The 16,973-nt window shown below is 53.2% G+C and overlaps 7 protein-coding genes across 7 annotated transcripts; 5 read left to right on the forward strand and 2 right to left on the reverse strand.

Annotated features, from left to right (window-relative positions):
• Positions 1-332: 332 nt before the first annotated feature.
• Positions 333-1,220, forward strand: AB675_10717 (uncharacterized protein; the record flags this gene model as incomplete). The annotated part of the gene is made up of 1 exon (XM_018139508.1): positions 333-1,220. The coding sequence occupies one exon, from the start codon at positions 333-335 to the stop codon at positions 1,218-1,220; it is 888 nt and encodes a 295-aa protein (XP_018000864.1).
• Positions 1,221-4,088: 2,868 nt separating this feature from the next.
• Positions 4,089-4,640, forward strand: AB675_10719 (uncharacterized protein; the record flags this gene model as incomplete). The annotated part of the gene is made up of 1 exon (XM_018139509.1): positions 4,089-4,640. One exon carries the CDS (start codon positions 4,089-4,091, stop codon positions 4,638-4,640), a length of 552 nt encoding a protein of 183 aa, XP_018000592.1.
• A 211-nt stretch (positions 4,641-4,851) lies between these two features.
• AB675_10720 (uncharacterized protein) lies at positions 4,852-5,750 on the forward strand (the record flags this gene model as incomplete). The annotated part of the gene is made up of 3 exons (XM_018139511.1): positions 4,852-4,894; positions 5,018-5,037; positions 5,085-5,750. 3 exons carry the CDS (start codon positions 4,852-4,854, stop codon positions 5,748-5,750), a joined length of 729 nt encoding a protein of 242 aa, XP_018000725.1.
• A 558-nt stretch (positions 5,751-6,308) lies between these two features.
• On the reverse strand, positions 6,309-6,946 carry AB675_10721 (uncharacterized protein; the record flags this gene model as incomplete). The annotated part of the gene is made up of 2 exons (XM_018139512.1): positions 6,309-6,648; positions 6,699-6,946. The coding sequence occupies 2 exons, from the start codon at positions 6,944-6,946 to the stop codon at positions 6,309-6,311; spliced, it is 588 nt and encodes a 195-aa protein (XP_018000867.1).
• Positions 6,947-7,973: 1,027 nt separating this feature from the next.
• AB675_10722 (Fatty acid hydroxylase domain-containing protein 2) lies at positions 7,974-9,044 on the forward strand (the record flags this gene model as incomplete). The annotated part of the gene is made up of 2 exons (XM_018139513.1): positions 7,974-8,525; positions 8,616-9,044. 2 exons carry the CDS (start codon positions 7,974-7,976, stop codon positions 9,042-9,044), a joined length of 981 nt encoding a protein of 326 aa, XP_018000817.1.
• Positions 9,045-12,764: 3,720 nt separating this feature from the next.
• Positions 12,765-14,699, forward strand: AB675_10724 (Protein priB; the record flags this gene model as incomplete). Its single annotated transcript, XM_018139514.1, has 6 exons — positions 12,765-12,839; positions 12,888-13,123; positions 13,172-13,603; positions 13,663-13,934; positions 13,983-14,135; positions 14,329-14,699. The coding sequence occupies 6 exons, from the start codon at positions 12,765-12,767 to the stop codon at positions 14,697-14,699; spliced, it is 1,539 nt and encodes a 512-aa protein (XP_018000591.1).
• Positions 14,700-14,843: 144 nt separating this feature from the next.
• On the reverse strand, positions 14,844-16,491 carry AB675_10725 (uncharacterized protein; the record flags this gene model as incomplete). Its single annotated transcript, XM_018139515.1, has 4 exons — positions 14,844-15,053; positions 15,110-15,271; positions 15,326-15,710; positions 15,767-16,491. The coding sequence occupies 4 exons, from the start codon at positions 16,489-16,491 to the stop codon at positions 14,844-14,846; spliced, it is 1,482 nt and encodes a 493-aa protein (XP_018000733.1).
• Between the last annotated feature and the right edge of the window lie 482 nt (positions 16,492-16,973).

The raw sequence follows: 16,973 nt of genomic DNA on the forward strand, positions 1-16,973 counted from the left end.
CTTTCATCCAGCCTCTCACTAACGCCATCGACCACAGTGAAAGTCGAAGTGCATTATAATCACCGCGCCTTCCACGCCGTCTGGATTCGTGCCGGTTTCTCAGATAGAACCTGTTTCTACTTATCACTCGCCAGCGCGACGCTGTTTCTCGGACAGAGGATGCGCCATTGCGCATCTGCAGCTCGTTGTCGAGCCAACGCATACTATCGCACAGCTCTGCATCAACTGAACGCACGTCTCGGCGATCGGGACGAGAGCACCACCTTAGGTGTTGTTTTTGCTGTGCTCGGCTTTTTGTGCCATGATGTGAGCTGCCCCTTGCCGGAGATACCATGGATTCTGATTTTGCTGATACTGCCTCGGAGCAGACGAACATCAACGACTGGAAGCGCTGGCGTGTGCACATGAAGGGCTTGAAAACCATGTCTGACCTGCGACCGGATGGCTTTCACGGTCTCGGCAATCACACCGCTCTAATGGCGTGGTGGCTGGATCTTGTGGGTTGCTCGGTTCTCGATCAGGTGCCACAGTTTGAGATGCCGCAAGATCTGGTGCTGTTGGATGTAGACCACGGCTCAAAGTCGTTCGACATTCGCCAGCAGGCATCACACATGATTGATATGTACCCAGAAATGCTCGGGATCATGCGAGGTCTACATATGATGGAGGGTATTGCCACCATCGTCGCCCAAAACAGTGAACAGACGGAGTTTTGGCGCGATGAAGTCCGTGGGATCGAACTCATTGGCCCGGCTACCCATTTCCTCCTCACCACGCCTAGGTTTCAATCTTCCATCGACGAAGACGAATCATCCGTGACTCTTCTGGTCCAAGAGTTGCTGCGTCTGACTTGTTTACTGCTCCTGTCGGGACTGAAAAGATGTCTGTCTCTTAATGCATCTGATTGCGAAGCTATACAGCAACGATTCTGGAAAATCTGGGGCGTGAAGGGCCAGCCGATAGCCGGTGTGCTTCAAGACTTGGCGCTGTGGACCGCCGAAACAACGACGATGGCCGAAAGCATTGAAGTGGCGCAGTCAGCACATTGGTGCAACTGGTTTGTGGTGCGAATGCAGAGCCTCTCACTAACAATACGGCGGTATAAGACACCCGACTACCTGAGCCTACTGGACAGCACCGCACACGGCTCAGCCCCCAGTGATTCCGCCGCTAATGCTGATATATTGCCCAGTCACCCACCTGGCTCCCTCACTGCATAGCAACAATGTTGCGTCAGCAATGTCTTCTACTCTGCCTGGACGCAGCTCCGCTCTAGTCAAAGAAAGCAGCCAGTCCATCTTAGCCCGAACCTGCGGAATATGGGTGGGCATGCTGTCCGTTTCGACAGGACCAGGTGCAATCAGGTTGATGGTGACGTGATGCTTCAGTCCCAGCTTTGGAGCAAAGTCAGTCTGCCATGTCACAGCTTGGGGCACTTCATCTTACCTCTTTCGCCATCGAGAAGGTCAGACAATCCAAAGCTGCTTTGGATGCGTTGTATACAGGAGAGCCATGTATGCCTAGCTTTGATGCGATGCTTCCGATATTGATCACGCGCCCTCCACGCGGCATGTGCGGCATGGTGGCCTGAATCATGCGCAGTGGCACGAATACGCCGACGTTGAATTGTGTGTTCAGGTCTTCCAACGTTGCTTCGAGGCCCAGAACAGGCCGTCCAGTCATAGCAGCATTGACTGTCGATCGCAAGTCATCAGCACTGAGATTCATGTCATAATCTGGAATGAGGACTGACCCAGAATATCGACATGATCAACGCCGAACCCCTGCAGCGTGGCCTGAACCAGTGACTCAGGCCCGTCGGTAGCGGTGAGGTCTTGCTGCACCGCAATCACGCCTTGCTCACCGGCGGCCGCTTTGATAGTCGAAATGACTTTCTCTGCCCGTATAGCAGTCGATGAAGATACATAATTGATGGCCACTTGCGCGCCAGCACGAGCAAGGGCCAAGGCGATGCCCGCTCCAATGCTGTTCTCGCGGCCAGACCCGGTCACGATGGCGACTTTGCCGGCGAGTGAAAGTGTTGGAGTGGATGACATGCTTGATGAAAGAAGACGATGTTGATTCGAGACTGACGCTTAGAGGTAGTCGCCTTCTGCAATGCCTGCTGCAGAAGAAGGAGCTGCGGGATGTGTTCATGCGCACGGCCAATATATAGATAGCTCCACGACCTTCATCGTCTCATCACCACGCTATACTTCGGCATCAGTTGAAGCCGTGGCCCGAGTGCTTTGCACCACTGCATTACCCATACTGACTCTACAGACATCGACTGTGCTCACCAAACAGCAGCAGGTCGGCCGTGACTTGCACCAAGTACGTAGGATACATCTCACAGTGGGCCGGGGACTAGACCCGTCCAAGCCAATGGACAGATAATGCGAAGATGGACCAGGTCAGCGAGATCGGCACTAATGCAGGCCAGGATGACCATTTGCCAGATCGGGAGCAGCTCGGAAACACACGTGACGTGTAAAGACCCCATGCCTAGGATATTTCGGGGTTTCTACGAGGTCGCAACCATTCGCTGCCAACAGCATACTTCACACGCGCAGGCGACTATGAGCCATTGCGTCGGCAGTGTCTGCTCAAGTGTCGCAATCGGACTAGCCGAGGCACGATCCCGTCACTGGAGTTCGCGTCGTGATAATAGACGCGCTTGGGTTGACCCCTGAACAAGCTCTCCTCGCATCTCTGTGACCGAGGTCGTTGCTAGTCGAGAAGTATCATATGATTTATGCTAACAACTGAAAGGACCGATACACAGAGGGACTCATTGCGACTTCACTGTAGGAAGAGTATATTAAAAGCATCTTCAGATTCTTTTTGGGGTTCTGCGAGGGATTGACCGTCTTATGAGCTGTATCGCCTGCGGAACATCAGCACCAAGACCATGACCGCACGTCTAACCGACAACGGACGTCACGTCTTTATCTTCAGCACCCACTCGCTGCTTAATGTCGCGGTTGCACAGGTTCCCAAAGTTCAGCCGTGAGCGCTCAATCTACAATGCATCCTTTGAAGCCAGCATGTCCGACAGACTAGAGGCCCATGAAAAAAGTAGTAGGCTCCGACGGTTGGCAGCTTAGTAGTGTGAGCGAGCAATGTCTGCTCAGGAAGTCTCGAGACGCTTTCAAGGCAGGATGTTTCGATGTCGGATACATTGGTGCGTGAGTCCCTTGTGTGTTTTCCGGGACTGCCAGGTAGACAGGAAGGCTCGCAGAAGCTGGAAAAAAAAATCAAAAACAATCAACAAACGGGATTCGCTAATGGTCACCCACTTAACTACTAACCGTTCGGCGTGTGGCTTAAATTGCCTGAGCGGACGGGAAGGCTTGTTTTCCACACCCTGTGGTCGATTGCGAGACGAAAATGGTAGACAGAAAAATATAGCCATGACAAAAGCCTGGGTGCTTTGCCAACGACTTCTGCCAAGCCATCACTAACGGAGAAGCTACAAGGCTTATAATTGGCCTTCTCAAACTACTCAGCTAGGTAACAGGATCGTTATCTCCGCCGCGCCAGTGCAAGCCCAGACCGCGCTGCTGTCCACCTCCCTCTGCCTATGTACTCGTTCATGTTTGCAGTGTATGACTACTAGGTAAGTTGCATGGCCGTGAAACACAGCCCAAGAGGTGCGGCCCGAGCAGTGACATGGACTTTTAAGGTAAGGGCAGTGTTCGAGGGAGGGTGTGATCCAGCTAATTGAAACTTTGTTGATGTGGCTGAGGGCACCCTCACGGATATTCGAGGTTGCATGGCTGCTTGCGCGGCTGCTGCGACCGTACTCATGGGGGTTCAGCGCAATCATACAGCTTCTATTCTGGGCTCCAAGTGTGCCTCTCAATGCTACACATGCCGCAGCCAGATTGTCCTGAAGCCGGCGTCGCCCTTGGGAGCGATGGCTATAAATCCAGCCCAGCGGTCTATCTCTGACCAAAAGGCAGCACCAAAAACCAAGAGAACACAATCAGCACAGCATTGGCACCAGCAATCACCCAAGACAAGCCATCAAACACAATATCAGCATCCTTCAATCGATACCGAACAAGACGGCAACTCACAGCATCATGCACAAGTCAGCCGGCATCACCGTCTTCGCGACAGTCGCCAGTCTCGTCTCCTCTGCGCCTCTGGAAGCACGCACGCCTCCGGGACCCTTTCCCGTGAACTTTAACCTACAAGTCTCGGCCACTCAGCATCCCAGTCAATTCGCTGGGCAATATATCTACTCATACCACACGGGTGCCGGCGCAGGTATTGCGGCAGCATCCTCTTTCCAAAGCGATGCCATGCTCGCCAATTTACAATCTGTGAACCAGGTTTGGGAAGTCGCATTCAGCCCTTCAGGTACTACCGACAGCTGGTTTCTTAACCTCGATTACAGCAGCACAATCACTGGCACTGCAATTGCTACCATTGGGGCCAGCAACCCTCCCGACGTCTCAGGTTTCTACATGACGGATTCGGGTCTGAGATGGGGTGATGCCTCATTCGTCAACTGGGCCGTCTGCGATGGTTCCTATGGCGTTCCTCAGCTGTTCGCGATCGTTGATGCTAGTGCCATTCTGCCTACGACTTGCGAGACCATCAACCTGGTCACCGTGTCTGCTTCGTCCTGATCTGATGCCAGAGCGTGGATTGTTTTATGCGTTGCAAGCGCGCGTGGCATTGATGCACGACATCACCTGCATTTACCGTCACACATGTTATAGACCTCAGATGGCCATGCTTTACAAGTCTTCAAGCAATACATATTGTGTCAGTCCGACTTCTCAAAAGTGCTTGAATGTCTCGCCCTGTGTTCGATTGTGAGTGATCGAGACTTATACGATGACCGCAGCAGAACGCAATCCATGCATCGCTTCTTACGATGGTACAGTGCAAGGTGTATGGGACCTCGTATTGTGAACCGACTAGCTACCCCACAGTGCTCCTGGTCTTCCTTTCGCCCCTCTTTGGTCTACTGACTATTGCTGATTGTCAGGATTCAAAACAGAGATCGAATATAGACCGATGGTAAGTCGCACGGACCCCTTCCAGGTACCTATTAACAAGACACACAGGAGAGCATAACACCCAGCGATTGGGCACTGGCCAGGAGCCAACTTCTTGTCCAGGAGAAACAAGCAACAGCTCTACTCGCTTCGCTCGCCGCCGAGCGGCGGAACCTCCCAATGATCAAAATTCCGGACTCTAGGCGTCTACGCTTCAGCGCGCTCGATGGCTCGCCGCGAAGCCTTCTTGACCTCTTCGATGGCCGCAATCAACTCATCTTATATCACCAGATGCCCTTTGACAGTAACGGGCAAGGCTGTGGTGGCTGCGCATTCTTCTCGGATCACATTCCACATCGTGCTTCACTGGAACACCTGCACAGTCGAAATACCACATTCGCCGCCACAGCCCCCGCGACTGTCGAGCAGATATCAGCTTTCGCCACCCGTATGAAGTGGAGCTTCCCGTTCTATTCTATCAACCTGGAGATGGCAAAACACGAGTCGCAAGAAGAATCCACAACACAGCTATGGCTGCCGGAGTCTGGGGCGTTCAAGCTGGCATGTTTCTGGAGAAACAGCGATTATGACGTGTTTCTCACATGGACCACAACCAGCCGGGGAGTCGAGCCTGTCCTCTCGACTTATGCACTACTCGACATGACTAAGCTAGGCAGGCAGGAGGAGCAAGATGGAACGCGGTTTCATTTGCATGATCAGTACCACGTGATCTGACCGGGCTGATCTGTCTCACGAACACGCAGGGCGAAATCCGAAGCAACATATTGTTTGTAGTAAAGCGTGTATCGTTTCCTGACTCAACAGCGCAGGGGTCAAGCGCATTGGTTGCAGTGGCCCAACTCCTGCACTGGTTCTGGACTAAGATTGGAAGCGGAGTCATCGACCTTCAAGCACGCGAAGAGGTAATATGGTGCAAACGGCCCATCGAAAATGGAGAATGCATGGAAAGCGGTGGATCGCCGAAGTGGAATTGCTGTCCTCCATTCTGCTATGGAAGTCGAACATCTTCACGGACCGCTAGGTAGCAGGCTGGATTGGGGCATAGACCCAGATATGCATGCCACGCCGGCTCTGCAGCCGCACATAGAGCCGGGCTCGATCTTCGTCGTGATCGCTTGTCGGACCAGCAGGCGCTACCGGTGCTGTGGGTAATGCGATTGTCTGGAACGTCATTCAAGCATTATCCCAAGTTTCCTTTCATTGCCCGTGTCTGGCGCCACTGCTGGCCCTGGTCGCCTCCTTGTCAGGATGTTTAGATGGCGTAGAGACACTCTAAGCCGCTCTCTTCGCTGCTTTGAGCTCAAGCTCTCTCATGTTGACCAAGAGCTCTTTCTGGTCGTCTCTGAGTTGATTCCATAGTTTATCTCTGATGGTGAAGAGAACCAAGGTCGAGATTCCCTCCTCTGCAGCACGGTTGTATGCCTCCTTGACAGGCTTGAGGTCATTGGGGAAGGCATCGAATAGTGTCCGCATTGCGCGAAGGGTGTCATCATCGAACCAGTGTTCGTTCAGAGAGGCGAGTTGATCGGCATAGTAGGAGACCTGTGGACGCAAGGGTGCTACTGCTCGCAGGACTTCGTTGAGGATACCTGGACCGCTGGTGTCATGAGTTCTGACATACAATTAGCTCCACGATATCGTCATCGGAGCCTAGCAACTTACTGTGGCAGTCGAAAATCTGTTACCATGTTAGATGCCAATGGCCATGTTTGACTTGTAGAGACAAGCTCGATGAAGCGTGCCACTTCGGCCTGCTTGTCAGCGAGCGTCTCGGGACTCGTCTTGACCACGGACCAGAACCCTTTGACCATCTTTTGAAAAGCGATCACGTCCCGAACGTTGTTCAGGTCGTATCTAGACGGGCGACCCACGTCGAGGAGAGCGAAGTCGAAGTCGATGGTGGTCGACATTGTGTTGGGCTGCCGAGGCAAGAAGGCGTCCTGGCGGAAGGCTGGGAGGCTCAAGATGCTAAGGTTATGAGCGTCGCTAGGTGCGTCAGTCAGCTTCAGTCATCGGGTTGCGAAGGACACCTGAAATTGGCAATACTGTCTGTGGGGCTGGTTGTTGATATATTCTGGGAGTGAGGTCTTCTCAGTGTCGAAGGCAAGGAGCGCAGTAGTTACTGGACTGGCGACAAGCGGTTGGCAATCTTTATTACGCAGTTGACAATCGATTCAATTTCACGTGCCGACCCAGACAGCTCGTTCATAACATCAGCCTCATCGAGGAGTACACGTGAGCTAAGAGACGCACTTTCGAGCACTGGAATGGCACTGGAAAAGCATCGATCGCTTGCCTACCAGGTGCCCAACGGTGAAAAAAGTCCAAAGGTAGTTTGCTACGCTGCAATCGTAGGATCATGGACCACAGAACCCCAGATTCAGGCGCGTCCAAATTGGAATGTCCATGTCACTGTCCGCAGGAGCAGGTTTCGCTTCAAGCGCCCAACTGTATGAGGTCCACGGGTGCGAGGTTTGGCGGACTTCCAGATAGACAGTTGACGAGTACGCCCTCAGGGCCAGGATGGTCACCAGTGCTGCCGCATAACAATGATCGAGCATGATGAAAGAATCACGGAATGTTTCCTCTAATAAAAACGCGTGGCTCTTGAAGACGAGTTTTCGAGCTCATGAGCCGTGCCGCCGGTCCTCCGTCGTGGAATGGAGCTATACGAGATACGAAGATACGGAACTCTATTCTCGGAGCCACCTTGTGCGACCTCAGCTGCCAATGCCTAGGTGGCATATACGTGCGCTGGGCAGCTCAATCGTTCGCGCTTCACGCAATTCGAAACAGCGGATGCGATGATCGTATCGCCAGTGGAAGATGATCCCTAAGGATCCGAAAGTCAGCTCCTGTGGCAGGACTACTTAATCTCGGCCGTCCCTCTGGTGAAGATTCATCCCCAATCTTCACAACACAAACGCTTCGTCCACGATGGATTCTAGATCGTCGACCGGCGCGCTGCTTAATCTCGACCAGAAGCGTATATGTCACAATGACCGCTGGGCGTACTCTGGGTTTAGCCTCCTCAATCAAGGCCTCCGGTCGCAAACCGCAACCGCAGTACTTGTAGCTGCCTTCCTTGCCTTCAACAACTCTTCAACCGGGCATGCCTTCTATATCCACCTCCACACGGTGTACGGCGATCGGAACGTGAATTGCTGGGCGACCTTCGTTATCACCAGTGCCTTCTTTTGGATATGGGCGGGCGTCTTTGCCCTTGCGGACCTGACCTCTCGACCGTCCTGGCTTTTCAAGTACAAGACTCAGCCTTTCACCCGCGTTTCTCCGCGAGAGTATGCGTGGATCGCGTTAATCAGTCTCCGGAATCAAGTACTTGTCGCTCTGCCGGTGGCATACATAAGCAGCCTCATCGTCGTCCATCCTGTGCATCCGAGCACGCTGCCATCCGTGCCAGTCACCCTGTTGATCATCACCTTCGATATCCTCTGCACCGAGGTCGGCTTCTACTATGTCCACCGTCTGGTATGTACACCTGTGGACCTGAGTTCGGCGAGACATCGATGTCCCGGTTCTGGTTCTTCCCGTTACATGTCTAGTCTAAAAATGCCATAGTTCCATCACCCGAGATTTTACGCTCGCTTCCACAAACAGCACCACAGGTTCACAGCGCCTGTGGGCTTGGCTGCGACTTTCTGTTCGCCCTTCGAGCATCTCTTCTCCAACCTCCTGCCAAATGCCGTGGGCTTCCTGATTATCCCTCATCACTGGTCGACCATGGTGTTTACTCTGCTCCTTCTTGAGTTCAGCACCATATGCTCTCATTCAGGCTACAATCTCGCTCCGCTGCCTAGTAATCTTCAGCACGACTTTCACCATTTTGCATTTGATGAGAACTTCGGGCCCTTAGGCATCTTGGACACCTTGCATGGGACGAATACGAGGTTCAAGAGGACTATGCAGGCGGCATTGAGGAGGGCGGATGGTGACGAGGAGCGGGCTAGGAACGCGGTCTTGGAGCGATTGGCGCAGCTTAGTGGTTGAGATCTGTTCCATGTCTTGGGCTATACCTGGCGTGTAGTAACAATGGCTGCAACACCGCGATTTTCCGGGGCGTCCTTTGCGAATATTCTTGCCGGGTTACAAGCTGCCAAGGACTCCATCTGAGCTCCGACAGACCTTGCCCGTGGATCTCATAATGACAACCCCCGAGGCACTCACGAGACCAACCTCTGTTGTTCGGAAGTGGACTCGTTCGTATCCTTGTGGCCTCCACTGAACATTGCTCGAAGCATGGCTCTGAGCCGTGGCCATGATATTGATGTTCAGTGGGCTCAAAGTGCAGTATCGTCAAACAACTCGGATCTAGCCCAGCACTCTATACCAAGGCAGCTTTGGTTCCTGTGAGATGACAGCTTTGTCGAGCTCCACGTCCCGGATCTCGGACAGGTCCATGTCTCGCAGGGGAATGATGCCTTTCCTTCCGAGGACAAAATATGAGATTCCCCAGAAGCCTGCGTTAAGCGTCAGCACACACAATAGTGCGACAGATCGAGAAACAACGTACCTAAAAAGACCGGGATGCCGACGTAGTATGTACTTTTCACCTGTTAGAATGCATAGGGCTTGGGAGGAAACCAGAATCGGGGAACCGGCGTGTCGCCCGATTCAGCTGGGCGATACGTACAAGAAGGCGTTGATATTCCAGTGGCCATGAACAAAGACGGTGTAGCCTGACGTAAGAACGACCAAGACAAGGACAGCGGTCGTGGCCCAAGCCATGTATGGCTGGAAGGGACTCTTGTAGACGAGGCCTGTTGGATTCAAGTCAGCATCATAAAATATAGAGAACCTGCAGAACCTTGGCACTCACGATTGCGATCTATCCCTTACGCTTTCATGCCGTAGTAGAAACGCAAGAATGTCACCTCAATGACCACCCATGAGATCAACGCCGCGACGGTGGCGATATTGACGAACCATCCGAAGACTACGGAAGAGTTGCTTCCGAGACTGAGGAACACCAGAGGGAGGAGCAGAACAGACGCTGCAACTGCGACGTACGGAGAGCCGAATCGGTTGATCCTGAGGAAGACTCGCGGCGCGTGCCTGTCCTCAGCCAGGCCATAGAGGACTCGAGACGCGGGAAAGGTGACGGCGAGTCCACAGCTGAAAGCAGATGTGACTAGAGCGGCATTGATGACTGATGGAAGTGCGCTGATACCAGCGGTCTGAAAGGCGATGACGAACGGACTCTGTTGCGCGGTGCCACTCGCGGTACCCAGCTTGGGGTCGTTCGATGGCACTATGAGGCCTACAACGAAGATGCTGAGTACATAGAACAGAATGATGCGCCAGAACGTCATCTTCATTGCATCAGGGATCAGACGCTTTGGGTTCTTCGTCCTGCCGATATTGGTCAGCCTGAACCGGACATTCGGGTAATCGCGAGGGGTAGTGGATAGGGAGAAGGGTTTGGGGCCAGACAATGGTCAACTCGCCACCAGGAGAGCTTCAAAGATAGCGGCGTCTCGCCTAAGGACCACAAGATGATCCGAGACATTGTTCAGAACAAGTGTCTTTGATGCTGCGTCGAGACTGCCCTCATGGTCGACTGATGGTTCAGGCTCACGAAAAGCGGATAGACTTACTCGGCCCCAGTGAGCGCCACCACCTGTATGTTGCAAAAGGCATATGCGGCTGAGATCAGTGTGCTCCAGAAACCCAGGAACTTGCCTGTGCTTCCAGACGTGATGTACTCAACGAATGGGCCAGGATTCTTCCAGTAGCGGAAACCGATGCGATCATGGTTCGGGCCACCACCGAGGTCTATAACAATGCCGGCAATGATCAAGCCCAGGATGGTGAGAATCTTGATGATGGAGAAAAAGACCTCCGACTCGCCATAGACGCGAACTCCAAAGAAGCTAATTCCAGCAATGACGACGATGAAGACACAGTACCAGACCGCCATGTTCACATCCGGATGCCAGAAAGTGATAAGCGTCCCAGCAGCACTCAATTCAGCCGGTCCAGTGATCGCCATGCTGCGGACCGTATTAGCCTTGTGTCTGGAAAGGGCGGTGTGCTCGAAGGCAAAGTTGCAGGGTTAACGTGAGCACTTCTTTGTTCAGCCCGAGACACAACTCGGGCAGCATTCAACGTCACGCTCATTTCCGGACACAACTTTGTCCATGGAAGAGTGACTTACAGATACCAATAGTTCCAGCCTGTAGCCGCTCCGAGCGCCGGCTGGACAAATTTGGTGGCATGTCGAACGAAGCCACCAGATACTGGCATGAACGAGCTGAGTTCGCCGGTGGTGAGAGCGACGGATGCAGTCAGCAAGCTCATCAGGATGTAGCCGAGGAGTGCACCGACTGGTCCGGCGACCCTAAGAGCTTGACCTGAAGCCAGGAAGAGTCCGGTGCCCTGATGTTGGTGGTTAGCGTCAAGGTCCGCGACGCATACAGCACGTAGCCGAACTTACGATCATGCCCTGCGGGTTTTGTCAGTCTTGTCTCGAGAAGCAGTACACGGTCCAGGCCGAAATGCTTGGCCAGGAAAGAACAACTCACTGCAAGCCCTATCATGTTAATGTGCCGACGAGACAGATCCTTCCTCATAGTGCCAGGTACGGCCACCGAGCCGACCTCGACATCGGGTGTGTAAATCTTGGCAACGGTCATCTTGTCGTGGTGACCCATGATGAAGTTCTACTGCTGGTAGAAGGGGTTGACTAGCGCTCACAAGCTTTGTTGGAAGAGGCAACTCGGCCATGATGATCTTGCTCGCTTCTTGTATATCTTGATACCAGGTAGTCGAGGGTAGGAAGACGTCGGTGTTTAGCTATCACCTCGGCGCGGACATTTTCACGCCTAAGCGCGATCCGTTGAGCCAGACTCTAAGGACGACGCCCGCGAAAATGGAGCTCTTCGGTCCAATGAGTTGCTTGCACATTATCTCGTCGGACAATTGTCCATGCTCCTCCAGGCTATCGGCACCTAGCACCGGACTGTATAGCTGAGATATGCGACAACACGGCAAGTGATACCAAAGCTCAAAACTCGCAGTACGTGGCTTCTGCTTGAGCTGACCAATTAGGAAGGTGAAATTACTTGAGGTCGTCCCAGCTTAGAAGCCGATCCTGCGTACTGCCTTCCTACGCGTTTCGTGGAAACTGGCCTGATTGGCATCTACCGTAGTATGTCACTTCATGCTTCCGTTCGAGATCGCGCCTTGGAGCTTCTCTGACCATTTCATCTCCATGCTGACGCACCGCCGATAGCTAGACGCACGCATATATATACAACCTACCTGGAGTTCGGCGGGCAACCGTATACATATCGAGGGCATGCAACACGCAGTGTGCCCAGCCTGTCGGAGGTGATGTATCTGCTGTGAGGACGAAGTGGTGGCGATCATGCGGAATGCGAGATCTGGTCAGGGGTAGGTGGCTCTTGTGTTGCTGCATGTCTATCTTTGCAATGACGGAACCCGTTCTGCACCAGGGTAGATGTGTTGTGTCTATCATTGTCAAGTGATACTGTTGCTATTGCTGACAGCACTCTCAACAGTGAGGCGTGTATAGCATGCCGCAAGCTGAAGATTCGATGCCACAATCCCACGACATCTTCAACTTGTGTACGATGCTTTCGAAAGGGTCTTTCGTGTGTATATGGCCAGAAGAAACGCGGAAGGAAACCGGTTGAGTAAGTCACAGCGAATGGAGCATCTACAGTCGCTCACACTATCAGCCGAGGCATGGGGACGCCTTCTGAGGAGGTGATCACGGTTCAATCTAGCAGCGAGCACGCGGCTGACAATGCAGGGGCTCAGGTATGAGACGAGCATTTCTGCAGCGTCTGCGCTCCGCTGACTTTGCAGGAGAGCCCACCAGGAGCTTTGCGAGCTGCTCCGATGACTGCAGAAGGCATCGATGGACTACAGCCCTCCAGTCTGCTCAGCGAGCCTGCCCGATCAGGAAGATTCTCGCTGAGTAGCATATTGAGACCTCATCAGAGCAGAGAGGTCCTCTCCAAAGAGGGCAGTCCTACCAGAGGCGATGACCCTGTCAGCTCAGGCCTGTTACCTTATCATATTGCCGTCTCGCTGTTCGAAGGGTAAGATCAATCTGATCTTGGTGCGCGCGGCGCTGATGGTGGGTTTAGATTCATGAATAACTGCAATCCGTTAGTGTGCGTCCTAGATCCGGATCTTCATACCTTCCGATATGTACAGGATCGCTCATCTCTACTCATGACAATCATACTAGCGGCTGCAAGCAAGGCTTATAACCCGAGCTATCACTCTGTCCTGCAGCAGCATGCAGAGAAGCTGTTGGCGAAGTGCTTCACGTCCGGACGAAAAAGTCCCGAAATCATCCAAGCATTTCTTTTGAGCACCTACTGGAAGCAGCCCGACGACTCCCGTTCCTGGCCAATGGTGGGCTACGCGATTCGAATTGCCCAAGAGTTAGGTTGGCACAAGTTCCAGTTAGCATCTGACAGAGGCAGCGACACCACGACACAATCTCACGAATCGATCAGGATCAGACGCAACATGGAACGGACCTGGCTCGTTCTCTTTGTATATGATAGAAGGTATCCTAGACCACTTGCCTGATGCTGATGTGCCGTGTTGCTGACAAGCCATAACCTAGCCTCAACCTACAGACTGGAAAGCCATGGATGATAGAGAGGAGTAATTTCATTGAGTCCTATGTCCAGTGGTACCAGGACCCTATCGCATCGAGGACCGATGCGACCTTAGCCGGCTTCATTGCTCTGCGCCTGGCAACAGCAGACGTTCTAAAGACTTTTGGCTCGCTGCGGTCACTCCCATCAGATCAGCGGGGTCACGAAGCCTCAGAAACCCTGAGCCGTGAAATCAACAAGTGGCAACAGTCATGGACTCACGCGGCGGGTCACTCAGGTACGCAGCGCTCCCACTATGTAGCAATCGAGCTGATATGGGCCATAGGCGAATGCCACGTCTTCCTTGTGTCGTTCTTTGGTGCACACGCGCGACTTGTTCTGCGTGCGTTTCAGCTTCAAGCATACGCCGCGAATCGGCCGCGAGCAAACATGGAAGCTAATGAGAAGTTGTTGGCGACTAGCGACGGAGCCTCGAGATGTTGGACATCGTTTGTGATCCTTGCTTTACCTCGCGTCTGGTCTTCTGTCATGATTCGATCCACACCATGATTGCATATGCAGCGTCACTACTGGTCAAGCTATTACTGTCCCTGAGTGCAACGGCTCGAACAGCGATTGAGGCGACAGTGACGCAGTCAATTGATACTGTGGCTCGCATTTTCCGGCGACAGGCAACCCCACCAACATTCGCATGCTCATTACTGGCGGACTATCTTGCAATGTACTCAGCGAATACAACAAGGTGGCACAACGTCCTCCCCACACTAGTCGTCGCAACCATGATGGCAGCGATACGGTCGACACGCTCAGACCTGCCAACCAGCATCATGTCAACGATACGACACAGCGAAATGATGAAATCCTGAATCAGCCTGCTGACACAATTGGCCTCTATGGTTCAACCACCACACCACCATCTGTTGAGCCATTCGAGTCCGGTCACCTTGAATACCAGTGGACTTACGCTGATGAAGAAGGCTGGCTTGCTATGTTCTCTGATGCTGGTCTCAACGTCGACGGAGGAGTGTTCATGCCCAATTGACGCCATTTGCAGCATCCTGGAATTCTAGGTTCGGCCAGCTTCGACGCAGCAGTCCGAAGACATGGGTCAGAACTGTGCAGCGACTGTAACAAGGAGCTGACCTCAACAGAGAACCACTGCGTGAACTACCACCCGTGCCCTGATTCATTTCGACTTGTGTGTGGGCGACGTTTGTGTGGTCTTCGCAACGGCTTTATTGCTGACCCGGACTACGCCATTGTCGGCGCAGCCAACCTCGGCTTCGGCCTCAATCTCCACCAACATCTCATCACCGATCAGTCCTGACACTACCAGAGTGTTTGCTGGCAATACTCCTGCATTCTGGAAAACCCATCCATGAGCCTGGCTCACTTGCTCGCAAAAGTCCGCCTGCCGGACCATGATTCGCGTCCGGACCACGTCAGCCATACAAGCCCCCAGGCTTTTAAGGCGCCTTCGATGATGTCCAGGATGTGGACTGTCTGACTACTCGGACTGGAACCACCAATGGCTGATAGGCTGGAGACCGGAGAGTTCGCCGTTGTGCCAGAGACACGTATGCAGTTCCCTGTCCGGACAGCACGGCAGTAGCCCTGCAAGCTGGTCAGTGTCATGCATCCAGAAGAGCGCTAGTCAGATGCACTTACAGCTATTGGTTCCCACTTGCTTCCAGACATATACTCAACCCTTTGACCCTTTGCAATGGCGGTCCGGACTTCGTCGCTACGATCGCGGTCCGACAGATGGTGGCTCAAATCACCAGAAGCCGTCAAATACGGAGGCCGTCTATACTCGTCGCCGCAATCTCCTGGGACGTCCGTCAGACCTTTTTGCGCCTCCTTGATCAAGACTCTATCATCCTCCGTCAACTCGACAGAAAAGGTCTCCAGGTTCCTTGGCAGGTAGCGTTTCGAGTCCGACGTCAGTCGTGTGCCCACGATGATCGCTTTCACGGATGGTATATCCAGCACATATCTGCACGCCACCGCCGAAATGGACACACCGTGCCTCTTAGCGATCTTATCAAGCGCTCTTAATACAGTCTGAAACGGCTCCCAGCACCTGCTGCCTTGATAAACCGCAAGTACTTCTTCAGACTCCAATTCAGCGGCTTGCTCTCATCATCCGCCGGCTCAGGTTGATCGAGCCACTTCTCGCTGAGAAAGCCACCCAGGAGGGTGCCATACGCCAGAATGCCTACGTCGTGCTTGAGACATATGTCGTTCAGACGGCCACGGGTCAGCCTCCTGTCGATGACTGATGTCGGTACTTGATTGGTCGCAATCCGGAAGCCAGAGTCAAGTAGCAGCTTCAAATGAGCAGCGTCGGTGTTGGTGAGTCCGATCAGCCCGATCTTCCCATTCTTTTGAAGCCTTTGCAGATGTGTCAAATTATGCAGATACGTTGGGTCGCAGAAGTTCCATGCATGATACTGCATAAGCTCAATCCTCTCCTGGCCCATCCTTTGCAACGCCCTGTCCACGGCGGCTTCAGCATTCTCAAATGACATGACCCCGTCCTCTTCCGGGCACCATTTGCTGAACGATACAGACTTGCTGTTCCCTGTCGTTCGAGCGAGTTCGTTGTGCTTGCCGACCACGAGTTCTGCATCGCCATAGTGGTCTGCCATGTCGAATGTGTCGAAGCCCTCCTGGATCAAATCGTCCATGACTCCGGCGGCTGAGGCTAGGTCGACGTGCTCATCGTGACCTCCTGCCAACTGCCACAGGCCGTTGATGATCCGGCTGATGGATCGAGTGCTGCCAGGCAGATTTGTGCGCTCTATTTGCGGGAGCGGTGCCATTGATCCCATAATTGCTGCCCGAAAGCTCAGCTTTGAGTCCGATAGATAGTTCGGTCTTTCTGCTGATAATCTCTGGCGAGGATGCTGGCTGATGTCCCAAACCTGTCCTGTACCTACTGGAACACGTAGAGATGTGGAATCTGTGCGTCTAATAATGTTTCGACTGACATCTGAGCACGAAAAGGCGCTGCCGTAACTGGCGTGTGCACATATAGTTTGGGTGGCGCTCGCTACTATCACGGAGGCGTTGCAAATGTCCGAGTCTACCTAAATGTCCGTGATGGGACTCGGTGATTTACTGTGATTGGTTCATCTTCGACGAGTCTCGCTTGTGGGCTCACAACATGGGCATGGCGTAATTCTAGAAGCGATGTGGTGCTCATCAGCTTCAGTGGAGGATAGCGCGGAGATCGAGCAGGTATTTTCCGCAGATACCACGGACTAAGATACATATTGCTGTCCAGCATAGCTTTTGATGCCCTTGAAAAATC

Source organism: Cyphellophora attinorum, assembly GCF_001299255.1.
Source record: "Cyphellophora attinorum strain CBS 131958 chromosome Unknown Contig11, whole genome shotgun sequence".
Lineage (NCBI taxonomy): Eukaryota > Fungi > Ascomycota > Eurotiomycetes > Chaetothyriales > Cyphellophoraceae > Cyphellophora > Cyphellophora attinorum.